Source organism: Alosa pseudoharengus, unplaced genomic scaffold, assembly GCF_046254945.1.
Source record: "Alosa pseudoharengus isolate Yale_2024_CS ecotype anadromous, Long Island Sound unplaced genomic scaffold, YU_APseudo_1.1 YU_APseudo_1.1_scf_3, whole genome shotgun sequence".
Lineage (NCBI taxonomy): Eukaryota > Metazoa > Chordata > Actinopteri > Clupeiformes > Clupeidae > Alosa > Alosa pseudoharengus.
In genome coordinates, this window is record NW_027468718.1 from 14116912 (window position 1) to 14128851 (window position 11940).

General features: G+C 41.8%; 1 protein-coding gene and 1 long non-coding RNA gene across 3 annotated transcripts in view; both read left to right on the plus strand.

Annotated features, from left to right (window-relative positions):
* The first annotated feature begins 585 nt into the window (after nt 1–585).
* Nucleotides 586–4037, plus strand: LOC143099629 (uncharacterized). Of its 2 annotated transcripts, XR_012981702.1 has the most exons (5): nt 586–648; nt 1453–1539; nt 1620–1769; nt 2011–2087; nt 2898–4037. It is a non-coding gene; the product is annotated as an uncharacterized LOC143099629 (long non-coding RNA). The 2 variants fall into 2 exon arrangements; XR_012981701.1 differs by lacking the exon at nt 586–648 and having other exon boundaries at nt 1388–1539; nt 2898–4036.
* Nucleotides 4038–5214: 1177 nt separating this feature from the next.
* lats2 (large tumor suppressor kinase 2) overlaps nt 5215–11940 on the plus strand; it is a 21160-nt gene continuing 14434 nt past the window's right edge. Inside the window, exons 1-2 of the mRNA XM_076263237.1 lie at nt 5215–5407; nt 9018–9952. Of these exons, the coding sequence (XP_076119352.1) occupies nt 9593–9952 (360 nt within the window). The 5' untranslated portion in view covers nt 5215–5407; nt 9018–9592. The remainder of the gene's footprint in view (nt 5408–9017; nt 9953–11940) is intronic.

Genomic DNA, 11940 nt, shown 5'->3' on the forward strand with positions numbered 1-11940 from the left:
CTACACAGTAAAATTCCAAGAGTTAAAATGACAGAGTAGACTGTTATTGACTCTAATAGAGTTACATTTACTACAGTTGGAGTAAAATGTACTCTAGCATGTTAGTTGAAAAACAGAGTAAAAATCACAAGAGTTAATCATCCACCCCATTTTCTCATTTGGACGCCATTTTAGAAATTTCTTGGGAGATGTTTGCCTAATTATTATTTGGATATTATTCATAAAAAAAGTGTTTTTTTCTGGTTTATTTAAGTCATTCGGTAGCTTTAAGATTTTTTTCTGGACTAGGCTACTAAAAAAATACTTGCAAGTTTGTAGGCTAGCATGTGCTACAGTAAAATAATAGGCAAATACTGCTAAGCTATCACCCATAAACCACGCTATAAACGGAGTCTCTGTTATCAAGCCTATAGCTGTTCACAAAGAATAGTCAAAGCGAACAAACATAATAATAATAATAATAATAATTATTGTATGTTTGTTATATGCAAAAGGGCTCAGACAAATTACTAACTGGCGGAACGTGCCCTCTGGCATCTCACGTCAGAGACGAACGTTAGTAGCCTATCACCCACTTCCTTCCATTTGAGAGAATGCAGCGACGCGACGGAGCCTGGCTAGAAGAATCTCTCTGAAGTGCAGTTGAAGGTGAGTAGATGTTCATCTAAAATACACTTACTAGAGATTTATTTCGCATGTTCCGTAGTATGCCTCGAAAATGATAAACGATAAGCGGTGACGCGAAAGAGGAGTGCAACTTAAATGTATGGTCAAGATATCATTCTGAAATGTGTTGACCTTCAGGGGCTAACGTTAACGTTAAGTTAACTGCTAACGAAGGTTGAAAGTTAACATGAACGTTAACGTTACCTCTGTGTGACATGAGCTACATGTCAATTCGTGCTCCTGTATTGTACAATGCTGTATTTTTTATCATGTTAATATTTACTCAACCAAATATGATACCAGTATAATCGTCTTTAATGGTCAACATTGACTTGGTTAGCCTATCAGCCAACGTAGCTCTCATTGGCAGCTTAGCATAATGCAAATCAGATATCAAATAAAGGCTATGGTTAGCTTAATGAGGTAACAGTTACTGTTGTTAGCTACTTAACATTAACGGTCATTAATAGGGCAAATTAGCTTAAAGTTCATGCTCTACCAAAAAGCTTGTTTCACGTAAAACAGGCATCCATAAGCAACAAGTTGGTCATTTCATAACTAGCTGCATTAATTTACTATCAAGGACATACATGTGTTGATTGCTGAATGTGCATCATTGATAGCATAGAAGACACATGTTCAGTGCAAAGTGGCAACAGGTGCGTGCCACATTTACTAGTTTAGTCAGTGTCACGGAGATAGTTGTTACCTGTTTTTTTTTTAAGAAAGTGTTTTTAAAAAAGTAGTGTTGATTTTGTCTGAATGTTTGATTTTATGTTTTCTCAGGATGTTGGTGAAAGTTAAATACCAGGCAGACCAGATACATTAAAATGGTGGAAACTGATGCCACTCTAGAGGATTTCTTTAACCAAGGTACTGATTTATTCAATTGTTGCATTGTTTAAGTCTATTGTCAGTTTTTTTTTGTAATGTTATGTTAATTTTTATTTTAGTGTTCATGAAATTTGATATTGAAGCCAAACACCAAGCTGGGCTAAAATGTATGATGAGTTTGGTACAGAAGATTGACAACTATGTGTCTGAAGATGTGGTGAAGGATCCAAATTGTGGTGTATTAAAGCTGAAGCCTGCAGAAGATGATGGTGAGTTGTAATATGGAATGTAGTTAAAACTTGGTACAAGTTTTGTGAATATATCAACAGCTGTTGCAACACATTGTTTTGATGGAATTCCACTCTGTGGGGTTTGTGGATGTTGATTATGTCCGTCTTTGAGCTTATTTAGTGTTTAAAAATCTCAGCCATCAAAGACTACATGACATACAGCCGTCACAGGTACTGGACATGACTATATTACTGATTTATTCTGTCCTCTGCTTTGTAGTAGATGCATTATGTGATTCAGATGACACCACTGCCTTGTCTCCAAATAAGCCCAAGGGAGATGATGGGGTAGAGCAAGTAAGTGGCATTTTTTCCCTAGTTAAATATTGGTAAAATCTTTATGCTGCCCATTAACACAAAGGTAACCTAAACTGAAACCCACACTGAGGTATTTTTTTTTCTTCAAAAAAATTCCACACACTCAGATCTGTGCAAAATGATCTTTTTATTCTAGATTTCAGTCATAGACCCTCTTCAGGAATCCTGAAAAAGGCCTATGACCGAAAGCTATATAAAAAGATAATTTTGCACAGATGTGAGTGTGTGGATTTGTCATGCTGTGCTTGACTTTTGACTTTAAATCCCAGCATCTCAACCACCAGATGAACAATTATTGTATGCAGAAATACTTTTATATAACAATTTATATAACAATTATTTGTCTCTTTTAAATGATTGAACTTGAAATGAAACCATTTCATAAGTATTTCTGCATACAAATTGTAATGAATCTGTTTAAGATCAAATACATTGTTTACAGTGCACTGAATTTCACATTGATCTCCATTTCTCAAGGTCACCGAGAACTGTACAGGGAAAAAAACAAAACAAAAAAACAATCGGATTCACTTAGCTCGAGATGCTGCAGCCAGGAAGCTACTGCGCTACACTCTAGGGGCATGTTCCTGAGCCCCAATGTTCATGACCCCAGAGTGTAGCGCTGTAGCTGCACAGTCGCTTTAGCTGCTGGCTGTAGCAACTCGAGCTATGTAAAACCGATTGTTTTCGTTTTACATACTCGGTGACCCAAGAAATGGAGATCTATTTGGAAAATCGCTGGATTTCCCCTTAATGCTGAAACTCACCCTACTTTACACTGTTTTATAGGAACATTTCTATGATCCAGCCAGCGGATCAGGGTACCTGGCCTGACGCATTAAAACAATTCAGAGGAAAGCCTCAGGAACCACAAAGTCCAGCACACAATGAACATAATGGAGGACGAGCTTCTGAAGATGTGCCCGAGCCAGTCCTGAATGAAGAACAGCTGAGAGAGGCGGTATCTCTAATGAAGCATTCTTCTAATGAAGAAGTTGTGCGGCTGAAGGTGAACGTTTGATTATCGTCAGAAAAAATGGTCCATGACCCTCAATCACCTCATATGCTTGCAACATTCTCTCGATTCGTGGATGTAATGGCATCAGATTGAGCAAGACTGTGTTACTGTTTGGTGAGATTTCAGCGAACCTTCTTGAGAGGTGGTCAACTATGTTCAAAGAGAAGACTATTAAACAGAGTAAAGGTCTTTCTTCCTCCAGCATCGAACTGCAAAAAAGGATCCAGGTAGCAGAATCACCACATGGGCTGTGTCCCGGTAGAACACTCAGGTTAAAGTGTGGTGAGACTGGGTGTTTCAGGGACATTTGGCTTTTAGAAAACATTTGGAAAGGTTACATGAGTATAGCGTTAATAATGTTCATGTTTTGGAAAATAACTGTAGTGAACACAGAAGTAATGATTTGGCGGTAAATTTTGATACAGTGGTTCCTGTTATGCATTCTGCTGTACATGAGATACAGGTTAAGGAAACTATTCAGTTTTTTGAGTGATAAGCAAAGTGTTGAGGAAATTAATCATACTTTAAGTCATCTTGAAAATCTCTTCTAGGCCCCATCCATTGGATCTTGCCTTAGGTATGAGCTACACCAGGCGCGTAACTGAAGCGTTCCGTTCTCAACGCGTAAAATTAATTTTAAATGAATGGTCTATTTTTTTCGAACGTACGCGCCACTATCACGTCTGGTGTAGCTACCTCCATTGATTATAGTGGCAGCTAATTGCTGCAGCAGACGCTATGCGAACGTAACGCTTTAGTTAGGCGCCTGGTGTAGCTTCACTGTTAGAATGTGTGGACTTAAACGTGTCGGTGATGCTAGAATGTTTCAGTACAGACTGTAGAGTGAGTAAAATTGGTATGTAAGCTAATGTATCACTAACAACAACTTGATATCATGTTCTAGTGGCTTTGTTCCATTTGATGCCAAATGTGTTGTACATGCATTTACAAAAGGAAAAAAATTTGAAACTTTTTATATTGTATATTGATACATTAACTTAATATTTTGTAATAAATATTTTTTTCAATAATTTGTCTGTATGTCCTTCAGATTTTGTAGAACTTCATAAAGACAAGCAAAATGGTGACTAGCAAGAGTAGCTGGGAATAAACTCTGAATAGAGATAAACTAAGATTACTCCATTAAGAGTTAAGATGACTCTGGAAAGAGTTGTTGGCTTCTAGAGTAAATTTTTCTTTACTCCCTGTGGAGTTTATCTTGGTGATTTTCCAACTCTCTATAGAGTAAATTTAACTCTGAAAAATGTGCTCTAGGAGAAGAGTCAAATGTACTCTCTGTGGGGTGGGACCAATGGGTCTCTATGACAGAGTCAGAATCGACTCTATTAGAGTCGAAAACAACTCTGTCAATTTTACTGTGTATCACTTTGGATCTGAAAACATGAGAAATGCCAAAGTGAGAGTTAAGTTAATTAAGAAAAGAATCAGTTACTTTCAGGGAAGCTGTGGCAGAGTGACAGCTTCACAGGAAACCTGGAAAAACCACTGCACACAGGAATGAAATAAATGGGTCAACAGCAGGAGCCTTAAGAATGTGAGCAAGAAAAGGATAGTTGTTTAAGAAGGCAACCTGGGTCTCCATGGAATGAGTCAAAGATGACTAGGGTCTCTTACAGAAGCACATGATTGGGCCTATGAGCAACACTCCTAACTTTTGCCTAATAAAGTGCAGATATCCTCCCCACCATATTATTTTCAACTCCCAGATATTCCAGGTTGAGAGGAAATTCCTCTGCCTTTCATTCATGGATGAACATGGCAGAAACAATTTTGTAAAATGTTGGCTGCAGTGATTATCTAGATTTTAAGAAGTTTCCTTTTCAGTTCTGTATTTAATATTTTACTATAGCGGAACAATAGAACTACATTTTCCTGTTTAAATTGCACCCTATATACTGCTTTCTTGTATAGATAAATGATTTAGCCAACATAAAGTTGTATTATTGAATACGGTTGTAAATGTAGGAAGCCCCGCCTAGGTTATGTGCGGTGCTGACGTGCATTGGTAGCACACGTGACACCTTTGGAATGTTAACAATGCAGTAAGTGTCCAACTTTGTACTGCATTCTGATTCTGCCGAGAGTGGGGAGAAAATGGAGTCTTATATGATATTCCCTGCGAGTTCTCCGTAACGGACGAAACGGGATTTAAATTACTCTGCCGTGGGTTTATAATCACGTAGAAATCAAGGCAGCTCGGATTTTATCGGTTGTTGAAACTTTTCTTGGATTTATATTCTTCTTCCACTTCTCTCACATGGTGAGTAACACACCGCCTTCTCTGCCAACCCACACAATCTACAACAAAATATATCTCAAGCCAGCGACTTCAGATACTCACCGACACAATGCCTTTGGATAATCATACAAAACTAAGTAAAACTCTTCGATTGCTTTAACAACGCGACAGGGGCTGAGCAACAGTGGGCTGATAGAACTCTAAATTCTCCCTACATTGGAATGTCGGACTGCGCTAGTGGAGCGCTACGTTCCTCTCAGCCCAGCCGAATGCCCTCATAACTTCCAAGCTGCGATCGAACAGGCCTGTAAACTCACTTTTCAATTACACTAACCTTGCAGTAATATAACGACACTAAATCTTTTAAACAATAATCTTAGAGGATTAGGTGAGTACTTGCAGGGATTGAAAGAGAAATTCCCTTGCGTAAAGGTATCCTGTATAGCTTGAAGAGTTTTTTTTTTTCGTTTTCATGTCGTCCAAAACGCATTTATCTTTATAATAGTGTAGGCTATTTCATGTGAAATATGCAACGCATCATTGTTAATGAAGTTAAAGATGTAACTATTTTGATTACGTGGATGGCTACTTTTTGGATGGGATGTTTTGGATTTTTCGAATTAACACTTAAGTTAAGCTAAATTACTGTAAAAGGGGTAACGAGGCAGACATTCCGTAATGCTCCTTGAATTAAGCAAACAGCAATCGTCATATTGGAAGAAATCTGAACTATGTATGTTGCCATCGTTTCGAAAAGTTTACAGTTGAGGGATATTTGTCTTCCCAATGTTGCTGGTGCACGTTTGTTACAGATTGATTATTTGATGGAGAATCCAACATAATTGTGTAGCCCTGCAGAGAAACGCGAAGTTAAACTGAAGTTTAACCAATTCATTATTCTTGTATTTGTCTCCGACGTTAATTCGCTGTCATGCTGGAACTGATACGCTGCTAGCCTACCATGTGGTCCCAGGTGTTTAACCTGCCATGTTTTCGCCAGGTAGAATTAGAATGCGCAATCGCAGAGTGGTTTCTGTTGAGGATGCACTACTGTCTTTTTTTTATCACGATTGGCATGCCCTGATTAAACCCCAGCCTTTAAAACAATCTTCTTTTTGTGTGGATGATCATATGATAGTATAGATCAGTATACCTGCAGCTTATTGATAAGGAAATGTGATGGTCGAAACCATCTAGGGCTATGCAGCATGGCAAATCATCTAATCTCTCTGCTTTCATAACATTGTTCTCAGCCATACGATGGATTTGAAATGAATGGGGAAAGCATTCAGTTTGATGAGGTTGGCGTCAATTTGCATAGGCTCTTCTCTTTGTTCTTTTTGTTTTCTCTATCTTTCTTTTTTTATCATACTGTGACTATTATGTTCAGGCATGCAATCATGATCAATGTGAATGTTTTCTGAGGAACCTTTGACAGAAATGTAATGCTTTACTTTGTTTTTGTGCCAGTATGCTTAGGGGAAGATGAGACTTGGCCTAATGTCCACCATTATCAGTGGGGAGGTCAGGCACTGTGTGAAAGGCTAGGTTTAGTACAGGATGTTGCACTGTATCTCCAAGGCGACTATAGTCTGTTTGTGAGCAAATGTCCATATGGTCAGAGGGGATGTGTGTTTTCTTCTTAATGGTTTATTTTGGTCTTTGCCACCTTGTAATGCAAGAGACATAGCGTGAGCTTTCTTGTCATTACTTGTGGAATGGAATGCTCTCTGCTTTCTGGACCTGGAGCTGGAAACATCACAAGAATGGGGAGCTTAGGCGAAAAGATCTGCGAGATTGGGCAACAACTCTCGCTGCAGAACAAGGCACCACCATTCCAAAAAAAAAGGCGAAAAAACAAAAATATTTTCCCCAGGAAATTCTCTTGAGTGCACACAAACACTGACGTGTAACATTTTCTGGGGCCCACCCACTACCCAAACTAAAAAAAAGTTAGGAACTCTGAAATTAAGTGAGGTATAGTACTCCAGCAAGTATTTAGCTGTTTTTTTTGTGTGTGTCTGAGCATTTTAAAGCCATCATGTTCTTTCACAAGGACTAGCCTACAGATCACAGTTTGACAGCAATGGTGTCATCAAATGGTGACCATCAAATGGTGTCATTGGTGTCATCAGATGACATCAAATGGTGTCATTGGTGTCATCAAATGACATTAAATGGTGTCATCAAATGACATGGACACGTACGAACGACATGTATTTCCTTAGTTGTGAATATTGTACCACTGTGATTTTGTTTCTCTGCTATCATAAATTTGGTCTTTTTGTTTCTAAGGAGGGAGAGAGAGAGAGAGAGAAAGAGTGAAAAAAAGAGAGAAAACATTCAGAACAACTCGCCTGGCTCTGTAGCCTGCAGTTATGTCTGCATGTTTCTGAGAAGTGAGCCGACTCCTCCTGTCTGCTTTTTAAATAAAGAATTATAGGTCTGAAAGTGTAGGTTATCAGGCATTATAACCATAACGCCAGCGTGAGCTCGGCCTGTAGGACGGCCAGCTCTCACATGAGCCTGGCTCCCTCACGTCACAGGGCCATGTGCCTGGTCCGCAGGCCGCCCACTGGGGCGAATAGCACGGACGCGCTGGAATGCGGGTAATGTTCTTCGAGGTAGACCAGTGAGAAGGTGCTAATGGCCGGTGCTGTTCGGGCATTTCGCGGAGAGTGGAGATGCCTGGCTGGCTGACCGTGTACAATGTGGCCCGCCATGCCGACCCACACCCCAACGCTAGTCGGCCGCCTTCCTGACGTTTTCCATCTGGATGCAGCAGCCAAACCACGCTGTGGTTCGCAGGTGGCAGTTTGCTGAAGGCTCTGCAGGTTTGGGCCTGGTTGGCGACCTGACTGGGAGACTTCTTGGGTGAACTTGGTTGCTGCCTGAAAAGGGGTGGGGATTGTGGGTTTTACATGTCAAGATAAATGTCACATAACATTGCATTGCCAGACACATGCACAAAAAAAATTAAATGTCCATTACAGTCAGTCTGCTGACCCATGATGCCCTATGATGCACCAGTCAAAGTCAAAAAAGGGAAATTCAAGTTGTCAAGGTGCAGAGATCCACACATTAAGCCATATAGAAGAGATGTTAAACTGGTCTTGACGCCCTGGTTGTAAAACATCCCAGTACACCTTCCATAATGGAGTAGCACTAGTGACCCCAGTGATTAGGCCACAGTTGCCCTGAATGGAGTGGCACTAGTGACCCCAGTGATTAGGCCACAGTTGCCCTGAATGGAGCACTAGTGACCCCAGTGATTAGGCCACAGTTGCCCTGAATGGTTTCCTTCCCCATCAAAGTCTCCGAGTGATTAGTACAACCAGACGCCCAGTGTGTGGAGAGTGAAGGAGCACACAGTGCCTACTGTGCCATAGCATCATCTAAGTGGATGCAAAACCTAGTTGGGCTATGAGGTGGTGATGTGCCACTTTGGGATGGATGTAAATAACTTTGGTTGGCTGGAAGTGGGATCATTTGATTAATTAATACATTGATTGGTCAGTTGGTTGTTCCATTTGAATCATTATTTTATTTGGTCACTCATTAGCTCAATTCATCATTTCATAATTCATATGAAATTCATGTACTAATTTATTAATTTGTTTTTTCCCCATAGGCAAAGATGTGCACCAGGCTGGCATGGAGCAAGGCCGTCCTTCTGACCCCCCACAAGACCTGGGACGAGGGGGAACGTGACCCGTAAACTGGGGTCGTGGCGATGGCATCCGAGTAGCTTAGCTTAGCGTAGGTTTAGCGTAGCATTTAGAGTAGTGTTTTTTAGGACCGCAGAACTTGGCAGGATAGGTATCAACAGAGAGTGAGCCATCAGGACTTGAGCTCCAATCTCTTCGCAGATCTATCCCACCGCTGTGTGTGTGAGCGTGTTATCTATTTAGGTCAGACAGTTCAAAAGCCCAGCTGAGAGAGACGGTGCGTGTGTGTGTGGGATTTGCAGAGGTATTTTGTGTGTGTTTGTGTGTGTGGGGGTACGTGCATGTGTTTGTGTGTGGAGAATATGTCTGTGAGGTGTGTGGGTGTATGAGCGAGTGAGTAAGGAAAAAGTGTGTGTGTGTGTGTGTGTGTTTGCTTGTGGGGCGAACGAGTTCTCACTTGATTCGCAAGAGTATCCACTGGTGGCACGCTCGCCGATCAGGCTACTTCTAACAACTCATATCACCACATCCAAAGACTATGAGGCCCAAGACCTTCCCTGCCGCGCCGTACGTGGGCAACACGCGGCAACGCCTGCAGGAGATCAAGGAGGGCCTGAAGCAGCCGGCCAAGCTGGTCAGCCAGGCGCTGCACGGGGGCAGCTCGCGAGGCGAGGGGGGCCGCGGCACCGACTGCAAGGGGGGCAAGGACGGCAAGGACCCCGGGAGCAGGCAGCAGCAGCTGCGCCCGCCGCAGAAGTTCAACAACTATCAGAACGCGCTGCGCGAGATCCGCAAGTCCCTCATGCCCTTCGCCAACGAGTCCGGCACCGGCGGACACCCCGGTGGGGACGTCAACCGGCAGATGCTGCAGGAGCTGGTCAACGCAGGCTGTGACCAGGTGCGTGCGTGCGTGTGCGTGTGCGTGTGCGTGTGTGTGTGTGTGTGTGTGTGTGTGTGCGTGTGTCTGTGCGTGCGCGCAGGTGTGTGTGTGTGTGTGTGTGTGTGTGTGTGTGTGTGTGTGTGTGTGTGTGTGTGTGTGTGTGTGTGTGTGTGTGTGTGTGTGTGTGTGTGTGTGTGCGCGCGCGTGTGTCTGTGTGTCTGTGCGTGCGCGCGGGTGCGTGTGTGTGTGTGTGTGTGTGTGTGTGTGTGTGTGTGTGTGTGTGTGTGTGTGTGTGTGTGTGTGTGTGTGTGTGTGTGTGTGTGTGTGTGTGTGTGTGTGTGTGTGTGCGTGTGTGTGTGTGTCTCTGTGTCTGTCTATGTGTGCGTGTGTGTGTGTGTCTCTGTGTCTGTCTGTGTGTGTGTGTGTGTGTGTGCGCTTGTGTGTGTGTGTGTTTGTGCATGCGTGTCTGTGTCCATGTGTGTCCATGAGTGTCCGTGTGTGTCCGTGTGTGTCCGTGTGTGTCTGTGTGTGTCTGTGTGTGTCTGTGTGTGTGTGTGTGTGTGTGTGTGTGTGTGTGTGTGTGCATTGCAGTTTGGGAATCAGATGAGGGTGAGTGTGATTGTCTTGAGTCGGACTGTGTTTGTGTTGGTTGTTGAATATATTTAAACTACTTTTTAATCACCAATGGTCTGGTATAAAGAGATTGTTATTTCTGGCAGTTCCGGATATGCTTGGGGGGAATATTTTCAGTGAGTTAAAATATGGATGAACATGACTTGTTTGTCTGTGCATTCCCAGATAGTGTTAGCTGTATTGTCATCTGTTGTTCTACAGGTGTTGAGAATGTATGTGAGAAAGGCACGCATTGACCATTGAGGAGAGCTGTAGGATGAGAACTCCTATGAAGGGCGCAATGTTCATGTTCAAGCCAAGGCTTACAGCAGTTACATAATACCAGCAGGAAAAGGGAGTAGGAACAACAGCGCTGGATCTTCTGAAATATCAACTCTCACAAGAAATCCATTTTTTAAAATTTACGAGTCGATTTATTAAAAGTAACATTATTATTGTTATTGTGAGGAATTGTGCTCTGGAACCAGAGGAAAGCCGATGGGGAAAACGTTTGCGACATTCTGACAGGGTGCCAAGATTGCCAAACATGCCTTTCACCTCGAGTAAGGGAAGAAAAGATAACAACCGCAAAGCCAGAAAAGAATAAGAAACTGTATGCTCTGACAAGTGGCACAGGAGCCTAGGGCTCGGAATCACAGAGTAATTCACAAATCGATAGCCACAATACTTTGCCCATAATAAATAATGTCATGATGCAGGGATTGTGCAATACTCAGTACATTGCAAAAGATAAGTCTATGATACACAATATCTGTGTTGATGATGATGAAGAAGACAAAGGCCAAAAGCTGTAATTAGGTGTTTATTCACTACATTTCATAACTGAATTGAAACTATCTTACTGCCTCTTTAAAATATAAAACTAATTTGATTTTGTGTATAGAGGATTACTCTCATATTATTGGATATTATTCTCATAGGTTTGGATAAGCATCACCTCATCAAGGATACATAAAGTAGTGACTCTGTTAAGTCAAATTGGCAGACGAGTCCATTCAGAATATACATTTTAGAATATAATGTTAAAATATTGATATATGCCACCAGTATATCGATAATGCGTCGCAAAAAGAAGTTTTATGATATATTACCGTATCGATATTTTGTCCCACCCCTACAGGAGATGGCCATTACATACACTGTATTTATCTGTCATGGTTATTGTGTACTCTAGCTCTTTCCACACATTTCCCACTCCCCAAGTCACAAGTGCGGGCATTGCTCTGGGGATTAAGGCACGTATGTTATAGACTGTAGAATATCTACTTAAAAAACGTCAAGAAAATCAACTCCGACTTATGAAAAAGATTCCTTCTCTCTTTCCGCATCCCCATCTGTCTTCAAAAAGAGGTGGACTTGGAGTGGACCATTCA